The sequence below is a fragment of the Python bivittatus genome, unplaced genomic scaffold (assembly GCF_059951505.1).
Source record: "Python bivittatus isolate LINGU-HERP-01145 unplaced genomic scaffold, Pbiv_v1 ctg000260_np1212, whole genome shotgun sequence".
Classification (NCBI taxonomy): Eukaryota; Metazoa; Chordata; class Lepidosauria; order Squamata; family Pythonidae; genus Python; species Python bivittatus.
This window is the reverse complement of record NW_028277055.1, coordinates 910,872-932,917: the sequence shown is the minus strand read 5'-3', so window position 1 is coordinate 932,917 and position 22,046 is coordinate 910,872. Positions and strand designations below refer to the sequence as shown.

The 22,046-nt window shown below is 42.0% G+C and overlaps 1 protein-coding gene across 1 annotated transcript in view; it reads right to left on the bottom strand.

Annotated features, from left to right (window-relative positions):
• DLGAP3 (DLG associated protein 3) overlaps positions 1-21,840 on the bottom strand; it is a 41,313-nt gene extending 19,473 nt beyond the window's left edge. The window contains exons 1-4 of the mRNA XM_007428302.2: positions 20,818-21,840; positions 4,934-5,139; positions 3,137-3,251; positions 442-685 (exon numbers count right to left, since the gene is read on the bottom strand). Coding sequence (XP_007428364.1) covers positions 442-685; positions 3,137-3,251; positions 4,934-5,139; positions 20,818-21,840 — 1,588 coding nt within the window. The remainder of the gene's footprint in view (positions 1-441; positions 686-3,136; positions 3,252-4,933; positions 5,140-20,817) is intronic.
• Positions 21,841-22,046: the final 206 nt, after the last annotated feature.

Sequence of the window (22,046 nt, the reverse complement as noted above, 5' to 3'; positions counted from 1 at the left end):
AAGGTCTTGGACAAGAGATTACACAGTCCAGAGATAGAAGGAAATGTGAGAAAGAAATTCAAAATAACGACATCTTGATATGCTTTCAAGATTCTGTTATTCTACCCTACAATGTTAAAGTAGCATTCCTAGAAATTCTGTAGTGTCTGCTTCTTGACCTGACTTGAAAGACTGTTCAGGTTTCTCTCTGTTCCATCATAGACTCAGCAAAATCAAGATGGGGTTATTCTGAGTTTCTTTCTCACAGTTCTTTCTATCTCTGGACTGTGTAATCTCTTCTCCAAGCTCCTCCTTAATGGCTCTCTCATACCTTCCTCAAGGTCAGCTCTAAATTCCTTTACATCACATCACATCATATCACCAGATGGTCTTCTACTGAGCTGTAGATTTGGTCCAGGAGACATTGCTCACCCCAGCCTATGGGTTCTACTTGGTACTTACAGGTGCTTGGCTTGAGGATGCTGCTGGTGAGAGGTTGGCCAGGCTGGTGAGTGGTTGTTGCCATGGTGAAGAGAGAGAGGCAGTCATCGTCCTGGGAGCAGCCAGCCTGAATGGCCCGCAGATAGCTATGGCTGCGCATGCGGAAGCAACCAGGCAGATCCAAAGCCTCCACAGCCTGGGATTCCACCTCACCAAAAACAGACTCACATACAGCCTCAAACTGATGGTTCAACTCATCATTGATCTGGAAAGAGGGGAAGACAATGGAAGGGTGAAGAGGAGGGGATTCAGATTTGTTCACACATTCAACAATTCATTCCAGGTGTCCTACCAAGTATATCCTCAAAGAGTGTGTCTATCTAGTGTCGGCTTTCTGCTGGGTCTGTGTTCTCACAAATCTGTCTGTTGCATTCACCATTACAACTAAAGCATATTGCTGGTTTCTCACATCACGTTAAGTCAAAATCTGGTAGCTTGTTTGGTATCATCTTAGTGTATTGCCTGAACCCCACCATTTATTTCATAGACTATGGCTGATGGTTTAATATTGTAAATCCAATCGTGGCTTATTCAACAAACTGTGTTTAAATTGAACCATGCCTTTGGGTGAGATGTAAAGTCAGTCAGTGCAAACTCCCATGATGCCAGGCAGTGTTCCAGAAGACTCGTCCCCAGTGAACTGTGTTCAATCCTAGGATTTAGCAATGGAACAAATGAAGTTAAGTATATGGGTAAATTAGATTGGCAACCTTGAATTGGTTGAATCCCTAAATTAATTAGCTAAGAGCTACAGCTTGAATGGATTATTCAGGCAAAACCAGTTCCAAGTTCCAAGTTCAAAGCAAATCAGTCTTATTTTATAAAGGCTGGTTGGATTCTGGTGGTGTGCTGTTTAGCTAGGATTGCTAGGAAATGCAAATATAATTTTTGCTTTGATTCGTACCAAATTATACTTAAATTCCACTCAAACCTATGTGAAAGGTTAATTGCCAGTAACAGTGATGAACTTAAGCCTTGTTCCAAACCAATGAGGGCTTGCTTTGGTTTGTGAAAAGATAAGTTATCTCATGTTTCTTTCAATTTTTCAGAAAAGCACCTATTTTAAGAATTTGGAAATCTGCAGATTTATGCATGATTCACTTAGCCATCATTTAGGATGGGAGAATCTGTTGATTTCAGTTGCTCTCGCTGGCTTTCTGTCTCTCATTTGTGCAAATCTGTCAGTTTTGATTTTGTTTCTCATCTTTCTGTGCATACATTTGGCTTGTCCTCCTCCCACAGTAGTTCGAGAATTTTGCATAAAAAAATCACAACCCATTTTTTATAAATTTTGTGCACATGTCTTCATGCATACTTTTTCGGTATGCAATTCTGCCTCTGCCCTAATATAATATTAGAATAATATAATATTATATAATGTGTGTGTGTGCCAAATTCAGAGAAGTGCCAAGTCTGAAGGACAATTGAGTTTGATTTGTACATTGGTTTGAAAATGTAAAATTCATTCAAAACTTTCTCTCCAATCTCAAGATGTCATAACCCATCATTCCAGTCAATGTATCTAATTCTTTCTTTGAAATTCCATTGCACCATTGCCGTATCTTGTCATAGTAAATTCTATACGTTAATTGGACATATTTGGACACTTTGAACTTCTTACAGTCCAGCAACTCTGACCCAAATGTCTCTTATTCGCAACTAGGGCTGCCTTTTGATGTTGCAAAGCGAATGCATAGTAGGCAAGAAATAAATATTTGTATCAATGCCCCTCACCTTCTTTCCCCCAAAGCACGATAAGAAAAAACACAGTATAGAAAATGAATCCCAGGGTTGATTTCATACATAATTTTTCTTTCCTCTTTTCAGCTTGCAGTGCAAATGAAATCTCAGAAATGCAAAGTGTGAATTTTGGCTCCGGAGCCTTAAAGCCATTCTGCAAAATGAGTTGGTGCGTACAATGCTCTGAATGCAAGTTAGCAGTCTGGATGGCGGAGCATGCAGATGCCGGTAGAAAGCAAGCACAGAGAGGGGCAAATAACTCACAGATGACAGATAGGGTGACCATGCACCAGGCCAAAGAATTGCAGCCAGGGTGTCTTAAGCCAAAGCAGCCTGGCTGACATTTCTGGTATCCAATCAAATTCAGTCATTTTGACTGGCAATCCCAGCTCAACAGAGAAGGCTTGTGTCATAGATATTTGTGAACAGAACAGTTCCTCGTTTGCATGATGGCATTGCCATTTTCCAGTTTGGTATCAGACCAGAGATCTGCCATTCAACCCAGGTTTTGTTCCAGGATACCTGCTCCACAAAGGAGGAGGACTTGGAATTTTCTTCTTGCTTGGTGGAGCATTTCTTAAAAAGGCATCTCTGGAGGAAAATAGAAGAGCTTGCAGGCTTTGCTCTCACATGCAGTACTTGCAAGCCTTCTCGAATAATGGGGACCATGAAATGCAAGCACATTCCTCCCTCCTCAAAACTGGGTTCCCATGTGATCATCCCACCACCAGAATGGGAAAAAAGTGAGATAGACTCTCAATATTCTACCTCCCAGGCATCCAGTTATAATACCACAAGGTACGTGACACAATTTCCACTCAACTAAATTGATATCGGTGTGACTTCTCCTGACTGTCCATCACTTCTCCTTGGTCAGCCTTCTACAACCCAAGAACTGAAGACAAAACCACCTCACCTGCCCGGTGGTGAAGGAGCGTCCATACCCTTGTCCCCGTGGCCGGATTCGGGGCGGTGTGCAGCAGCTGGGACAGTTACAGATATATGAGTCAGAATAGTGTCTACTTGCAAACCTAATGAGAGACACGGGGAAGAAAGGTTTCTGAACAAACCCCCAAAGCAGGACAGGAGCAGAACATATGGAAAGGATGCTGAGTGCACTGGTTGGTTTAATATGGGCAAGTTCCCTGCTCCTATAAAATTGGCAGATTCCGTGCAGAGGTGTGGGTATCCTAGTACCTGAAGTTCAAGCTGGCAAGAAATATTGATAAAATGAACTCTTATCCTGTGGCTACAGCCCTCTGCAACTACCAGGACTTTGCACTAAGGAATGAGAACTGTGTGACTCAGGAAGACTACCGTATTTTTCCGACTATAAGACAATACTTTTTTCTAAAATCCTTATGCTAAAAATTGAAGGGCATCTTATTCAAGGAAGTCAGCCGAGGAGAGAACCGTGCGGTTGCAAAACTGCCCATACTTTGTCTCTGCAAACAGGCTTCCTCCTATTTTTAGCCTCCAATCACGAGTGAAATAGCTTGACTCTGCAAACAGGCTTCCTCCAATCACGAGCCTCCAATCACGAGTGAAACTGCCCATACTGTCTCTGCAAACAGACTTCCTCCAATCACGAGCCTTATGTAACTGATGTCAGCTGATGCTGAACAAACCAATTGGAGGAAGTCTGTTTGCAGAGACAAGCTATCGGCAGTTTCACTCGTGACTGAATGTAATCAGTTATGCAAAAGAGCATGGAAATAGAGCTGCAGAGAGACGGTCTGGACCTCCTCCCACCGAGTGTATCAGGTCAATGTTAGCTAATTACTAAATAAAAATGTATTCTGCACTATCTTTAAAATATTGATTTCTTAATTTTGGGTTGGAAAAGTGGGGGTCGTCTTGTACATGGGGGCGTCTTATTGACAGAAAAATACGGTAAGTATCAGCTATCCAGACTGAACCTGGGTTTGGCCTCAATGCTATGCTGATCCGAAAGGAAGCTGGGTTGCTGAAGAGAGCAGTTCTGGAGAATTTGGGGCCCTTGACATGGCACCATCCTAGCCCCGGGGCAGCACAGAAAGAGGGAGCAAATAAATGGCCGGGTAGGTAGACTTCAGGGACTGTTGTTAAGATGCCCTGCTTTTTCTCATCAATTACCATAATGAAGTTTTGATTGGATCTGACTCTCAGTTCCTCAGGAGAGGGTGAAGTCAAGAAAGGGGAAGTCTAGTCTAGGAGGGATGCAAGCACTCAATGCATGGGGGCATTTTGGAGCTATCCAAAGTCCTGAAGGCCAGCCTTGCCCTGCCCTGCCCTGCCCTGGCCTGTGCTGCCCAACTCCATAAGGCATCCCATATACTGCTTAGGCAAGAGAAATCATTGGCACTGAATCTGAGTTCAGGCGCAAGCGAACACATTCCCAGCTGATTTTTGCCGTCGCCACCTCTTCTTGCACTTTCCCTGAGCAGGCCTAGGGCAGAGAGTCAGCAACCCAAGATGGAAGAGCTGTAGCAAAGGCTGATTGCGTTTCCCGCTGGCTTCTCTTACCTCTACCCCTACACACTTTGCCTTGCTCCACAACAGATCAGTTTTGCTACTGGTATCAGTAAACCTCACTCAGGTTTCCTGTGGTTTCTCGCTCCTGGTTAAGAGAGGATGTTCTACTTGTAGACCACAGCTCAGTTAAATGTTAGTCCTTTCTTAAGCCTTCCCCTGTCATATCCAGGAAATATTAGCACCCTTCCTCATTGCTTACTTGGTTCTGGCCTGATCTACGCTGGATGAACGGCGGTACCCCTCACGCCGAGCCACCTCCTTGGGAGACACTTTGGTGCTGGTATCGGAGTCCCCACTGTCATCATCTCCCATGGCCTTGATATAGCTGCCACTCCGCATCCGTCGACAGGGGATCTCACCATCCTTCCCCGATGCTGGGTATCCTCCCCAATCATCCTGCGGCACCTGAAGGAAGAAGAGACTTTGTACAGGAAGAGCACATGATATGTTGGGATCAGAAGGAAGGTACATGGGAGGTCTCGGCTTTGCTTAATGCAGACTTTATGGAGTGTAGTTACAATACTGAACTGAGCAACTGAGGCTCACTGTTCCTTTTGTACCAACCTACTAAAAAAAAAAATCTCCATCTATGCACTAAATCCCATCCTTTAACTACCACGTTGATCTTAGCTCCTTTTTGACTGTAAGAGCTGTCAATCAGTGGAACAGGTTATCCATGGAATGGTTTCTTTCCCTTCACCGGGGGTTTTCAAACAGAGGCTGGATGGGGATGGTGTAGACAATCCTGCAATGTGCAGGATTTGATGCCCTCTTAGATCCCTTCCAACTCTATGACTCTATGATTCCTCTCCAGTACTTCTTGTCACCTGAATCATCTCTGATGGTTCTAATGAGCACCAGCTTGTCCCACCAACATCCTTAATCCTGTTTTTTAAATACCAGCTCAGGTGTCATGGCTTCCCCTGAGAGAAGCTCAGGGATGGGCCTTGAGTGCCCTCAAAACTACCATTCCCAAGAGCCCTTTGTGAGAAGTCATGACTGCTGGCATGCTTTCAGCTTCTCAGCACATATAGGCTGATTTGGCCATTCCCTCGAATGCTGATGAACCAAGAACATTGCAGCGAAAGCTGTTCCCACCATCTTTCTTTTTCTTGGCCCTCCAACCAACAAATGAACATTAAATGTCAAAAATGAAAACCAAGACCTTAACATTGGGGGGAAGGTGTCTTAAAAATCTTTCCATTCAGACCATCAAAGTGAAGCAGGGTAAGAATGCTTCATTGCCCACCAAAATACTACCAGGAAGGAACAGTTTTTTGGGTGGAGAAAATGTTCTTATTGGCCAGCAGCAAGACCCTGTTTTTTCTCCCCCGAGACTGGAAGTTGTTTCAAGGTGCCACATAAGATACCTCTGATAGATGGTCTCATGCAGTGGTGTACTTAGCAAATGTGACACCCAGAGTAGATCAGAGGACTAAGCAGCAGCTGCAGGATCCAGGGTGGCCAACTACATCACCACCACTGACACCCTGCCCTCCTCCATCTCTGTTTCTGTGCTGCACCACCAACTGCCAACAACTGATTGGCATGCCAGCAGTAGTGATCTGACTTCACATCTACCACCATCTGGATATCCTCCTTGTGGTCTTCAGCAGTAAGAGTCTCTTGCCAGGTGCACCTTATCTCCAAATCACCAAAAGGCACAACTTTTAGTCACTTTGGTTTTTAGACTCTCTACAGACAATACACCCCCTAATTGCATACACTTGGATGGACTGCTCCCACTGCCCTGTCCTTGGTATGCCAAAGGTCTCATGTTACCAGCAGGATCAGACAGGAGGAGGCTTGACATGGGCAGTAACATGCTCTCAATAGGATCCACTTGACAGCCACGGAGTTGCTACATTCTGCATTATGGACAGTTTCTGAATACTTGTTGGACTTTAATGAACCAGGATAGGGAAAGTATTGACACCTTTGAACTTTGGGGTGGAGAAGACACCTGAGAATACCATGGACAGCCAAGAAAGCAAACCGATGGATCATTGGACAAATCAACCCAGAGTTCTCACTCAAGGCACAAATGACCAGGCTCAAATTATCCTACTTTGGCCACATTATGAGAAGATCCAGCTCTCTGGAGAAAGCTCTGATGCTGGGAAAGGTGGAAGGAAAGAGAAGAAGAGGATGATCAGCAGTAAGGTGGATGGACTCAGTTACAGTGGTGATGTGTGCACCATTGGGAGACTTGAAAGAACAGGTTAGGGATAGATCATCATGGAGAAAATCTATCTATGTGGTTGCTAGGAGCTGAAAACAACTTGATGGCACATAAGCAATCAATCAATCTGAATACTTGTCAGAGGGAACCCATGGAAATTCTGCTGCAGTTACTGAATAGGAAACTGACATAAGGGAAACACCACTTGATTCAGACTAGGTTTTTCAAGAAAAGGTGCACCACCTGAAGCAGCAGATGCTTCAGCAGTGTGCAGGGGTGATGCTGGATCTAGGACTCAGTGTCAAAGTTAGTTTTCCACTTCCATAAATACATTTTCAGGGGAATTAGCATGCACAAACACACACATGTACATGCAACTTACCCAAAATTCTGTTCCTGACTTTGAATGATCTATCTACCTACTAGATCTGTCTGTCTGTCTGTCTCTCTATCATCTCTCTATCCTATCTATCATCTATCATCACCTTTTTTGGTATTTATTGACCATGAATTTTCACAGAAAGTGTTCTTTTGCAGCAGAAAGATGGAAGCCAATCAGTAGCTACTTGTGCAGGAAATAGTTAACCAATAGTTTTAATTATTGTTTCTCTTCCCCTCCCCCCTTCTTATCTTGCCCTGTTTTGGCCCATGGTCAAGAGAATTAAACTAATTAAGAGACAACAAGCCATAAAAAATGGACAAGTATTGAGAGAGGGAGGGAAACTTACTGCTGGGTTCACACAATTTACTTAACAGGTAATGAACCGGTTTTTGCTCATCATGGCAAGCTTGGCTAGTGTTCATCTTCATGTTTTTAGTGAATTAGCTTTGGCCCCTTTGGTTGGGTTAAGATTCATTGTATTGTGCTAACCCAGAAAATGGGTTAATTCAGTAATTAAGTTGAGTGTATAGTACAATGCCATCCAATTTTTGATTCAAGGCAGTTGGATATTTTCAGAGGACATTCATACGATAGACACACACAGTGAATGTAGATGGAAAGAAAGAAAATGTCAAAGAACCAAATCCAATGTAATTATTATTAATTGCACTTCTAAGATGCTTTTCTTCTAATTGCTAAAGTGAGCATACTTCTCTTTATCTTCATAAGAACATTGTAAAGTAGGTGAGGCTGAAAATATTTTCTGCAGTGAGCTAAGAGGGGGTTTGAACCTCTTCAGTTTTTCCATTCTGTCCCTCACCACCAGAATCCTATGGCCCCTCATGAAGGTAAATGTTTCTGTTGATCTATTTTAAAGGGTCTTTGTGAAGACTTTCTCAACCTAGTAACTCTCCAGATGTTTGGGGATTACAATTTGCAGAAATTCTGGGATTGGTCATACCAACACTTCTGGAGGGTACCAGATAGGAGAAATTTGTATCATATTTGGAGATAGGTTGCCCATTGCAACAAACTAGGAATGTAAGCAATATTTCAGCAAAAAAGAAATAACTGAATACTGGCATTGCAAAGATCCATTTATGCCACCTGCTCAGTATAAGAATTCATACTGAAAATTTGACTGTCCAGCCTTCACTTGAACACCTCCAGCAAAGCAAAGCCCATCACCTCCTTTTGTAATTGATTCCACTGACAAACTGATTTATTAGGAAAATCTTCCCAACATTCAACTGGATTCAACTTTCCTGTAATTTGAGGCCATTATTCCTTGTCCTGCAATCCAGGACAATAGAGAACAGCTCTTGAACTTCTCCTGTGTGACCTCCTCTCCAGCTATTTAAGGAGCACAGTGACAGCCCTCTTCAATCATTTTTTCTCAAGATTCAACATATCCAGTCCCTTTTCCCCATAAGGCTTAGTTTCCAGTCCTCTGGTTGCCCTTATCTGTCCCTATTTCAGTTTATCTGAATCAGAAAATGCTTAGGAGAAAAACAAAACCTATTTCCATATAATATTGTCAAGAGATGGTCTTCAAGGACTCACTTTTAAAAAAGAAAAGGATGACTATGTCACTGTTTTATGTCAATTTCAAAACTATGCTTGGCTAAGTGGACTTCCAGAGGAGGCATGGTGAACTGAAGATGTCTCCGCAAAAGTGGAGCTGACAATTGCAGCCCAGACCAAAGAACCAGTGAATAGACTGGGTCTTCAGAACCTCTCTGGATAAGGAGAGGATGTGAGATCACCCACATGTGCTCCAGATGGCTGGTCTTTGTGAGGAGACCACAGGACAGAGGTCTTCCATGGGTTTGAGTTTTGGGAGATGAAGAGTTTAGCTATCTTGTTTGCAACCACAATGGAGCCTTTTAAAAGACACTACGTTCGCAAGCCTCACTTTCTAATCACTTTCAGGAATTGCCTATTAACCATCTTAAAGCTATCAGAGACCTTCAGAACAAGAAGTCTGAAATGTCACTGGGTGAGTTTAGCTTCAACTGTGAACAAAAGAAAAATTAATTACAAGCTTAAGAACTTAAAGAATTTGAAATAAACAGCAAAAAGCTTAGATTTTGATCTAAGAAAGTTACAAATGGACTAAGGGCTCAGTTAAATTTGGAATATTGACTTTTACTATAAGATTTTGGAATTAACTATAAAAAATAAATAGCTTCTCATGGGAACCAGAGTTATTTTGGCTGTCTTGGCCCATAACAAAGATAAGCAACTTTATGATTTTAGAAAATGGACACTAGAGGGGACTAAAGATTTTAAGTAGAAGGAAAAAAAAAATACAAGCCAGCTTTTGGTGTTGGTTAACTGGGACTTGTAAAATGACACAAAACATCATAACACTGGAAATATTAAAGGAGTTATTTGAAGAATGGGGCCAGAAATTAGTAGCTACAATATCAACATTGTCAGTAATGGTGTCTGATTCAATGGATAGATTATGTCCAAAAGATGTTAATGAGGGAATGACAGATGTGGAGCAAATTTTGTCTGGGAAGATAGAGAAAGCACTAAAAGTGGAACTACAAATGATGGGCCAAGAGAATGATTTGGAAAAGGCTTTATTGGACATACAAAATATACTGGCTGAAGTTTTAAAAATTAAAGGAGAAATACAAATGACAAACCAAAAGAATGACCTGGAAAATGTTTTCTTACTGGATCTATAAAAGAGGCTTGTTAAGCCCTTGAATAAGTCTGTGCAATGGGATAAAGAAGAATTGAAGAGAAATCAAATCCTATGACAATATTTGAATGAACTAAAGATTAAGACTGTTAGAAGTAAATGAAGGAATATAAAGTTGGTTTATATGATCAAGGTTAAAATAAGACATTTATTTGCAAAGTTCTGGCAACCCTTTATGGACTTTTTGCTAACACCAGGAATAAAAAGTTGATGTTTTATGGATTTGCTTATATATAAAGGATGGAATATGGGATGAAGAGATCTGTTTGTAAACTTACAGGGGTGAAGAGTTACTAAATTTGTCTATACTTCTTGTAATGAAGGTTGGAAGTCACTTCTTTATATCTTTTCTTTTTCTTTATCACATTCTTTCTTTTCTCTTTTCTCTTTCATTTTTTATTCTTTCTCACTATTTTTTTTATTTCTTTAAATTTAGCTTTTACTATTGTAATTAAAATCCTTAATAAAAAATATACTAAAAAAGCATGCTTGGTTAAGTGCAGAATTTTATAAATGGAATGACAAGTCTTTGCCCCATGGAAATTGCATCATGAGCAGAGGCAACATCAAGGGGATATTTGTCATCCCTCCTTCACCCCTCTTGTGCTCTTCTGCAGTGGACAGATAGGGCTGAAGCAAGGTAATCATGATGGCAACCAACGATGAAGAATGTCCTAATTCCAGTATCCTTCCTGATTTCCATTTTGGAGGAGCAATCAAGCTACATCATTCAATCCTTCTTTCTCTCCCAGAAAAACAGAATTGGAGACTGAAAAGAGCTAGTGATTCTATCATAGTTCTGGCTAGTTTGGGATGTTTGGATTATGGTGGAAGGTAGAGGGAAATGTATGGAAGGTTGTCTTTGGGAAAGACTTGAGCTCTAGTACTTATTTTTGAAAGCTAAACACTTTCAGTTAATTCAAGCTTAAATCACAGACTTGAGGACCACGGTTGGTCCTGTCTCCTAAAGCGATTTCCCTTTTTCTAATATGGGTGATAGTGGGTAACCCCCCTGAGAGAAAGATATGGAGAAATGGAACAATGAGGTCTTCTTAAACAAGATTCCAGAGCTTCTCTCTTGAAGTTTAAATAAACCTTTGATCTGAAATGAATGCAACCCTGTGGATCTCTGGGGAACACCCTTTCCTCAGAAGCTCATGCAGCTTTGATACTGAAAATAATAAAAGTCAGCATTGTTCCAGCACACCTTTGGTCCTAGCTGGTTATGGATGGCCATCACAGATAGCATTTACTCTGCTGCTCTGTTGCGGCTTATATCATTTCTACTTCTGATTCTTAATTTTAGTTTTGCTGTAAACCTGCTAGAGTCCTTTAGGTTTGGGATGGTTTATAAATACGGTGAAACAAACAAGCAAACAGACAAACATTCTCCCAGCTATTTAACTTCTAAAGCTTTGCCAAAGGAAGCAGGAATTCTGAATGGTGGCAACGTTAGGAACTGTCACTAGCCGCTTTTCCAAATGTCTCTTCCCCAAACCCTCTAAAATAAGGAGGCCATAATTGACCAAATATTGTTACCAGACAGGCACAGCTTAACAAAGATAGCTTTATTCTAGATTTAAGAGAATGATTGGCAAGGCAGCTTATCTTAGGCTATTTCTTTTATCTTTGGGTCCCTGGTTGTTTTACCTGGTGCCTGAGAAGCTCATTCCGACAACTGTCGCAGTTTTGGAATTTTTAAATCTTCTGAACCTATAAAAGAACCTAGAATGAACCTAGAATCTCAATTCTGTGACATGGTTCGCAGCCCCCAAAATATGTGTCCAAAGTTACAAATCTGGAATAACTAAATGTGAAAAAACCACATAAAAGAACTACATACTAAGCACATCCTCCCGCAGAAAACATATTGCTTGCAAAATGAACATTTATGCACCCAAGAAGGGTGGATTAGGAAGAAATGCACAGGAATATTTGTGCAGACACTTTCTGCTGTATTCAGAAACATTGCAGCCAAAAACAAACTGAAACCAAAGAAAATGAAAAGAAACACTGCAGCCAGAGAGAGGAGAAATTCAACGAGAAGGAAAATTCAGTGAGAAGAAGTCTCAATTCCTAATAATGAGTAATGGTAGAAATGGGCGGTGGCAATTTCTGCACTCTAATTCTTGCTAGTCAATTGCCATTCAAAGGTCCCAGAGTGCTCCAGAGTGATGCTACACTGTGTGAAACTCAAAATATAATGTTGACGGCTGAGATTCTAAGGACCCCGAATGCAATCAAGAATGCTCCAGAGGTTCCTCATTTGGGATCACACCGCAGAAGTGAGCAGTTTGGGGGGAGTCAATTTTCATGATCATCATCAACAACAATATCATGACCATCATCATATCACAGTGATGGAAGGACCTTAACGATCACCTCTCTCATTCTACCTCAGTGCATAAATTGACATATGGTATTATCAATCTATGTGACACTCCATGTCTTCTAAAAATAAAATTTTCTGCCCTAATATCTAATATCAGTCTGATAGCAGGAAGTCAAACCAAGGAATGGACAACAGTAAACAACTTCTTTGTTTGTTATCTGAGAAAATAATGTCACATGAGGTTTCAGGAATATTCAGTCTAGATTATATTACTTTTTTTATCCATCTATTTCCAATAATCTTCCAACCCATCATTACATAATTAATCATCTATCTTTTCATAAGTTTTAACACTCATTTTTAATTTTTTATTTCTTATAATAAACAGAAAAAAGAGAATACAGCATAACCCCTCCCCTTCAAATAAACCCAAGAAAAATAAAATAAAATAAAATAAAATAAAATAAAAATAATAAGAAAATTGCTCAGTTATTAAAGAGACTGAATCTTGACTTGGAGAATTATTGGTCAGCTTTTCCTCTATGTCAGTCCAAAACAAGTTCATCGTTGGAGAGTGAACACATTTTGTTAGTCCATTTTTTTAAAACCAGGGGTGGTCGAGTCTTTCCACTGAAGTAAAAGAAAACTTTTAGCTACAATCCATGCCTGATAAATCCATAATTCTTCCTTTGGAATGTAATGAGAGTTACATTCCAAATTTTTGATACATAGTTCAGCATTAGATTGAAATCTTTGATTTCTCTTCCCAAGACACTGTTGACATATGTGGTGCTTAGGAAATGCCCAAGTGCCCAAAGTCAGTGGCAGAAGTGGGAAGTGGGAAGATCAAATCTGGCAAGATGGTGGCCAGACCACTCCAATAAGTCCCATCCATTTTGAGCATGTATATGACATTGATACATATGCAAAAGAGGCAGGGTTTGCATTGCAACGCTCTGTCCAGCATCTTGCCATTTTTGACCCTTCTCTTGCCCATCCTGTTGCCCAGAGTCATGTTCTTGTGCTCTACCTATTTTTTTCCATTTTTAATTCCCCCCCCCCCCCAAAGTTAGGGAGCTGGTCTGCTGCAAAGTCACTGATCTCACCTTTCTTCCCACAAATGTCTCTGGGCCTCACATGAGTACCCTAAACTTCCTGAAGAAAATGAAAGTGAAGGGCAACTGACACGAATGGTTTTGCTGGTAAGTGTACTTACTTGCCCCATGAAGAGTGAAGATCAACAGAGTTAATTGGGAGGATCCTGCAGTGTGATGGTTAGAGAGGTGAGAGGTAGCATTCTGGTAAATTGGTGTTTTGTACCATCTCTAATGGTAGCTGTTTTATAAATGGGCAAGTTTCCTCCCCGACTCCAGCATCCATTGTGTAACAATTCTACAATATGCTCTCAAAATTTGAATTTGCCCACCAGCCATCAAAAATTGGGGACCCCTGCATGAAATGATTGATAGGAAAATTATGGACCTGAATAATTGGAACCCAAATTCCTCTTTGGATGTTATTCATGACTCATATATATCCAGAATTATGAGTCATGACTAACTTAGCAGAATTAAGTCCACCTTTTGGTTGAATCCAGCCAGCTCTTCAGTTTGATCAACTTCCCAATGAATAAATGCCAGCAATTTCAGTGAAGAACTCAAACAAGGAAGATGGGGAAGATGAGGACAAAAACCCACCAACTCTGTCCAGGAAATTTGGAAAAATTATTCACGAATCTTTGGTAGTGAGAATCAAGGAGGGATGAACTGTCCTTGGTTCTGCATTTCAGGAGCCAAGGGCTGTGAGAAAGTGGGGTATGCGTGTGTTCGTTTTAAGAATAATATATGTCTCCTTCAGATTGACTTTGATTGTTCGTGACTTCCTGGGCACATCATGTATATTTCTTGACAACAACACGGAAGTGGTTTGCCATTGCCTTCTTCCACATTTTCCCCTTTTTGTAGCACACAGCCCAAGGATTTTCTGGGGATTTTGGGGTGGGACCAAAATCCCTTTCCTTCAAGAGGAAGAGGAAGAGGAAGAGGGAAGAGGGAAGAGGAGGAGGAGGAGGAGGAGGAGGAGGAAGAGGAAGAGGAAGAGGAAGAGGAAGAGGAAGAGGAAGAGGAAGAGGAAGAGGAAGAAGAAGAAGAAGAAGAAGAAGAAGAAGAAGAAGAAGAAGAAGAAGAAGAAGAAGAAGAAGAAGAAGAAGAAGAAGAAGAAATAATAATGGATCACCCAATGGCAATGAAAAGAGTTGCCTAGAAAATGATGGATTCTTTGGTGAGACACTTTCTTCTGTGGATTGGACAGGAATGGCATCTAGAAGGTGAATTTCCCACAATGCTTCAGAGTAGAATGTTTCTTAAAACTGGTTGGTGGGAATCCAAAATGGTTAGTGCTTGTGCCCTTCTGCGGGCATTATCTGGCAGGAGAGGGGTGTGCAGTCTTTTCTGGGGGGCTATGTGCCATTTTTGGGAAGAGCAAGGGGCAAAGTGGCATCCCCTACACATGGGTAGGGGGCAGAATTTCATTTTCTTTCATTTGGAATGGGGTCCTATGTTTTGGGGGGGCAACTGCAAAATTTAATTTGCATAAGGACATTCTTGAATCAAACATAGAAGAGCTTTAAAGAAAGCAATTGGACAGACAGGACAAATAAAATGCAGAAAAGGTTCAGAGAAGAAACTGACATCAGATTTGGTAGAAGGCATCCTATCTCCTCACTCTGGTGCCATCATTTCAGCGGAAATCAGAGTTTACAAACCATAAAATGCAGCATGTTAAACTAATATATTCCTGGTATATTTTTTATATAACAGACTTCTGGAAAGTGACAGAAAATTCTCTGCACAGAGAATCTGGTTATTTAGGGAATGTTAACTTATCTATATAAAATTAGTTCAGAAAAGTCTATATTGATAAAGATGTGTTACATGAGATGACTTTATGATTCATAAGAGAAGATGGTGTGATCTCGGATGATCTACCCTTAAATATTTATTAAACATGACTGGTTGATTGATTATATGCCATCAAGTTATTGTTGACTCATAGTGACCACATAGATCGATTTTCTCCATGATAATCTGTCCCTTAACTGGGTCCTTCAGCCCCCCATCACTGTTGTAACTGAGTCCATCCACCTTGCTGCTGGTTGTCCTCTTCTTCCCTTCCCTTCCCTTCCCTTCCCTTCCCTTCCCTTCCCTTCCCTTCCCTTCCCTTCCCTTCCCTTCCCTTCCCTTCCCTTCCCTTCCCTTCCCTTCCCTTCCCTTCCCTTCCCTTCCCTTCCCTTCATTATCATTAAGTTCTTAATAGCTTAGGAAAAGCGATCTTAGACAGAAACAATTTCCTCTTCTGAAATGAAACCTCTGTTTCCCTCGTAGCATTGTTCTGAAGTCGGAACAGAATATTTTGTAGCTGGAACACTTTGACTCTGTTTTACACATTTCAAAAAGTAGGAGCCGCAGTGATCAAGGGAAGATCAATATGAGAATGGAGTTCTGTTGCCCTTTTGCAGTTCAGTCGGCTCGCATCGCAGACAGTACAGTGTCTGCTGGGTCCAGAATGTGAGTGTGTGATACACGCTTTGTAGCTAGGGGAGAAATAGAAAATCCACCAAAGGCCACCTTTTTTTCCCTTTTTGTCTTGGCAACCAATAGCACAGCCGTTGCTGCTGTGTTTTTAAAGTTCTGTTTTCTGAGACTGTGTCATGGTTTGAGTCAGAATAACTTCATTCCATTCCATTGGATGGTGGTTTTTTTTTTTTTAACGAAGTGAAATAAATATTTTCCTTCCCACTTTGGGGAGGTACAGAGAAGAAGGGGGAAATTTTGCCTGTTCTCTAAGCAGTTTCACAACAGATCTTACCAGAGAAGCTATTCTTGTCAGTCTCACGATGCCATCAAAAATTCCCTGTTTGAATTTAACTGCTTATCTAAGTTTTGTTCCTTTTCTCCTAGCAGCATCTCATAATTACAAGTGATTGCACTCGGAATTGCCTGAAACCATTGCCCAAAAGACTCATCATACAACCAGACTGGGGAAGGATGATCGGAGAAATTTAATATCAAGAAGATAAGTTGGAGTGTCATGGGTTTAGTGAGTGAAACAGATATCGTACTGAAAAGATCTAATGCCCTTCTTAATCCATTCTAGGTTTATACTGAAGTTTATCTGGAATCTGGCAAATTGGTAGATTGGGACTACTGGTTCAAGATCCCAAATTTCTGAACATAGGAAGGAATGTAATTGTGTTTAGACAAACAAAAAAGTAGATCCTTGATTTAACAGGCCTCAGTTTGGCAGATTGGATTAAACAGATAAAACATGTCTATATACATGACATGTTTGCCATTTTATGCAGGTGTAAAATATGTAAAACACACATGCATAAAATCTCATTCAGAAATAACAGATATTCTGCTTTAATGGAACCTCTTCCCCCACCAGGCCATTAAATCAAGGGTTGATTGTACTTAAATATGAAGCAAAGTAAGCTGGTAGCCCAGGAAGCAAGACGGTATCACCAAAAAGTTTCAGAAGACCTTTCCAGATCTTACAGAATTATTCTAGATAGGCCATTTGAAACCTTATACAATAGGTTTACATAAATATCCTCAACACTGATCTAGAATAGCCTTTCCCAACATGATGCTCTGAATATGTGCTAGTCCACAATACCCATCTCATGTAATCCAATCAACCTTGAACTCTGACACTTCATTTGTTAGATCTATATCCCATTCAGGAGTTCGAAGTGGTGTGCTTAATCCTCCCTCCTCCAATTTGTCTCCACACACAATAACCCTGTGAGAGAGGTTGGGCTGAGAGGGAAGGACTGGTCTAAAGTCATCTGATGAGCCTCACTGCTGAGGATCGACTAGAACCTGGGCCTCCCTGCTCCTAGTCCAACACTGACACTACTACTCCATTATGGTTCTTGGGCTGAGGGAGAGGAACAGGTCCAAGTTCCCCAACAACTTTTTGTGTCTGAGGATGGACTTGGACCTGGGTCTCACTGATGGCAGTCCAGCATCTTAACCCCTATGTACACTGGCTCATCTGGTCTCTTCTTCCTTCTCCACTGCAGTAATGGTCATGGTCTTGCACCCCTGGTCATGTTTGGGGCTTGACCTTAGAAAACAGACAAGGGAAAGAAGTTTTCACTGTCTTCTCCCAGAGGTCTTTGAAGGAACCTGATGCCTCAGGTTTCTTCCAATCTTCACCTTATTCCTGGTTGCCCTTGTTATTCTGTTTTCTTCCTCATTAGCAACTGGAGACCATTGATCAGCCCTGTGCAAAAGCTGCTCTCTGAGACACAAGCTAGGTAGCTCTTGCTAATTGTTTGTTTGGGTACTATTAGCAAATGCAACCGGGCAGCTGGAAGAGCTTCAATGCCTTGAGAAGCCGATGTGTATCCAGCTCTTCAGAAATCTTTGGTCTTTTAAAAGGGATAAGTGACTCCCTTGGTTTGCTTTTCCTTTTTTGCAGAAGAGGCTATTATAGCCTTGACATTTCTCTAATCACCAACATCAAGGTGCAGAACTGTAGAGCATCATGGAAAAAGAAAGGGGGAAGGAGAGAAAAAGAGAAGACAACTTTGGAGAATGGTAAAGATTCTGACCTCTGACCTTTCTTCTGAAGAAAGAGGTCCAGTCTCTAGAGCAGCGTTTCTCAACCTTGGCAATTTTAAGACATGGGGACTTAATTCCCCAGCATGGCTGGGTGGGGAATTCTGGGAGTTGAAGTCCACATGTCTTAAAGTTGCCAAGGTTGAGGAACGCTGCTCTAGACATTGTTCAGTTTTTGGACAGATGGAAATTTGTCTCAGGTATCGGCTTGGTAAGGGAGGCTGAGTAACCAGGAGCTTCTTGCACCCTTACTGGGCATGCCTCATACTGCAAGCAGAGCCACCATGAATGAACTAGACAGGACACATGCTAGAAGTGGTAACTTCATAGAAATATCCATGCAGCATTCTGGCAATTTTTGAAATCTTTACAGAATCTGGGATGGGCCAATAGGCGGTTGTGCAAAACTTCTCCTCTGCTGCTTATATCATGGAATCGACTCCTTGATCACTGCATCTTTCTTAGCAGATGAGTTCACTCTGCAGGCTGGTTAGTGAGCTGATCGATTTTCTAGGTTTGCGCAATGCGGTGAACCATAAATTAAAGAGGTTAGGCTCACGCTGCCCGCTAAGCCATAAAAGCAAACTAAGGTTAAAACTAACCAAGCTAAGTGTGGTGCGCAAATGTATATGTTAGATCTTTTTTCAGGCCCAGTTAACTGTTGTGTGAACACAAATGCAGCTACTGGGGTTGTAACTGATCTGCTGAGATGTTTTGTTTTAAATGGCATGTATTGATTTGGGTTGATTTGGATGAATCCTCACATCCCCGGTCTCTGATAACTCAAAAGAGAGAAGTCTTGTGGCGTGATTATCACATGCACAGAGATGGAAAGACTCGACACTACCCACCATGGAGGAATGGTTGGTGAAATTGACAGATCTTGCTGAGATGGACAAACTGACTTCTTTGATTAGAGAAAAAATACTATTGACATTTATTGATGATGGGAAACCTCTTATGGACTTCTTGCATAAAAATGAAAAAAACGAACTTGTGATTTATGGTTTTGATGATTAGACAGGATAGATGATAGAAAGAGTATTACGATGTCACTTTAGAGAGAGAGGTTAAAATATAATTGTACTTATAAATACTGTGAAGAATATTGGAAGCTACTTCTTTGTATCTTCTTCTTTCCATTTTTCTTTAATTTTTTTCTTTTCTTGCACTTTTTGCTTTCTCTTTGCTTTCTTTCTTTTTCTCTTTTCTTCTTTTCTTCACTTCATATTAGTTTGTATTAGTTTTATCTTCTCTTTTAATAGTTTTTATAACACACACACACACACACACACACACAAAGACAGAGAAGTCTGGAGTGTGGGGGATCATTTGTCACGGCTGAATGTGTTCCCATGTTAATTATGGGCCACTGAATTTCAAAGGGCATCATTGCACTTTTGAGATGGAGACTCAAAAGGCTGTGGAGTTTCCGGAATGACCATACTCAATACAGCTTTTCCAGTCTGGTGTCTGCCATGCCAGATAAGTTGGATCCACAGAGTATGGTCAAAAAAGTCAAGATGGCAGTCACAATGATGCAGTTGAAATTCCACCCATTTTTATGTGTATTGTGCATAAAAAAAAGGTGGAGCTCATCTTCATGTTTTTGACCATATTCTGCGACATCCCTGGTTGGATCAAAACTCCAGTTTTCCTGTTCTGCCTTCTCATTTCCATTGCTTTAGCCAGCTCTGCTTGCCCAACTTGTCCACTCATGACTGACCTGCCCCCATTTTACCAAATTCATTCAACTGTCTCCATTCACAGAGCATCCTGAATTCTAAATCTGGGTTAATAAAACACCACTGTTGGTTATCATACTATGTCCAACTAAATGCAATGGCCTGCTAAAACAGTAGTTTCTGTCCAACTCCATTTTAGTCTGATTTAGTGTGTTGTGCAAGGAAAGCCACAAATACCTGTAGTGGTTGGATTCACACTGCATGCTAAGCTATAAACTAGCAAACCACATTTTAACCTAGCTTGCTGCACATGTGCAATCTTGGGGTTTATTCCAGAACATTTAGCAGGCAACATGGGAAAAAGCCTTCTTTTTCTCCCATCCGACACAGAACAATACAAAGTTCGGCTGCTTCACAGAACACGCTTCATCTTATTACTCAGTTTCTAGAGTTAGGTGCTGAACCATAAATTAATACCATAGAATGGTTTTCAAGAGCATGCTAAACTGAAAAAAAAAAAGCCAAAACAAGGTTAAAACTAGCCAGGATTACCATATTGTATGAAAGCATCTGCTAGGTCTTTATGGGAGCTGGCAAAATATGTTGTATGAACAAGGCATTGAATGATAGAAGACTACAGAATTATCCACAGAATCTGGCGGCTTCATTAGAATGACAAAATTAGCATTGCAATGTTGTGATACAAGCTGCATCTCTTACATATGTTTGTGCCGCACCCTGATGCATAGACAGAAAGGGCCGAGCTTGCATCAGGACATTACAATGCTTATTTTGTCACGGGATCCTCCTTGTTCCCCCTGCAGACACCCCTGGAGTGTCAAGAGTTGAAGAGGTCTTGGGGCTCATCTAATGTGATCTCCCACCCAGTGTAGGACTCTTCTGTCACCTCGCCATGAAAAGGCTGAACACAACAAGGATACAGAACAAACTTTCCCAATTGGGGGTTATCCAGATGAATCTGGCCACACTGGCTAGAATTTGGAAGTTGTAATCCAAATACCGATGGTGGAAGGTAGACATAGAAGTTGGAAATGGATGGCAATGTGCCTCAGGACAGTTATGTATCTGAATAACTCATCAAAGTAGAATTGAAGGTAGAAAATGGGCTCCCTGGACAGTCTACCCACCTCCTTACCTGAAGATAATGATAGGACCGATCCTTGGCCTTGGCCTCTTGAAGCATCAAGGCTTTCTCTGGGCCTCCTCCTGAGCTGGGATAAGCCTCCCGTGCTTGGCTGACTGTCATGGTATGCCAAGAACTCCTCTTGAGAGTCTGGCCATCCAAGGACATGGACATTCCTGCACAGGCTAAACACTTGCCCTCTCCACCTCCACTTTTGAGACCCTTCAAGGTCAAGTCTCGGAAGGCACTTTCAGGGGTGTCCACACAGTACTGGGTGCTCTGGTCAACAGCATGTTGTCTTCCGGACACCATGTAGCTGCTATCACTGTCCAGGTTATCATCTGAGCTCCACCAGCCCATCATCTTGTTCCGATGGCGGGACGAAGAGGATGAGGAATCCAGCTTGCGGTCTTTGCTTTTGCTACGCTTGCCGTGCCGTGACTGGCGGTGGTGGTGAGGGTGGTGGTGATGGTACCCGCCCTCTGTGCCCCGCCCTTCCATCTTGGTGCCGTTGTACTCCCGCTTGGATGGGGCTTCCAGGGAATGTGACTTGGCAAAGAGCTTCTGGACAGAATGGACAAGATGTCGGATGCGACTGGGGCTCTCGCTGCGTGGCTGTTCTGTGCTGCTGGCCCGCTGGTACTGCAGGGTGTGGAAACCGTCGTGGTGAAGAGGCAGCTGCTTCTCAAACTGGTCCAGGAGAGTGGGGGGCAGCCGGTTGATCTTGCCGGAAGGATGGGCGGCCGCCATGCACTCGTCACAGGAGTCGTACTGTTGAGGTGTGTGGTGCATCCTAGGAAAGGTGCTGCTACTGCTGGCAGCAGAGAGTGGTTCAGTCAGGCTGAGGAGAGGGTCAGCAGAGCTCCGGGATGAGCAGTAGTGGTCCAAGGAATAAGGCTCACTGGGGCTGAGGAGGTATGGCTGGCGAGATTCCTGGCTATGGTGGATGTATTCCATTGGTTGCTCACAGGCCTCTGGGATGCAGTGGCAAGGGTGTTCCCGTGACTGGTTGCGGTCCCCATGGTAGCTCTTCATGGTGTCATCACCGTGCAAGTAGGCCACGCATCCTGCTCTCTGTGGGCCGGGGGTAGAGGAAGACCCAGCACCTACAAAAAGACAGTGTGAGAGTCTGGGAAGGCAGGGCCACAGATACAATTTTCATGAAAAAGATGTCAGGTTCAATTCTTGGCCCTGGAAAGGATTACCGTGAGAACTCCTGGAGACCTGCTGCTGGATAGGCA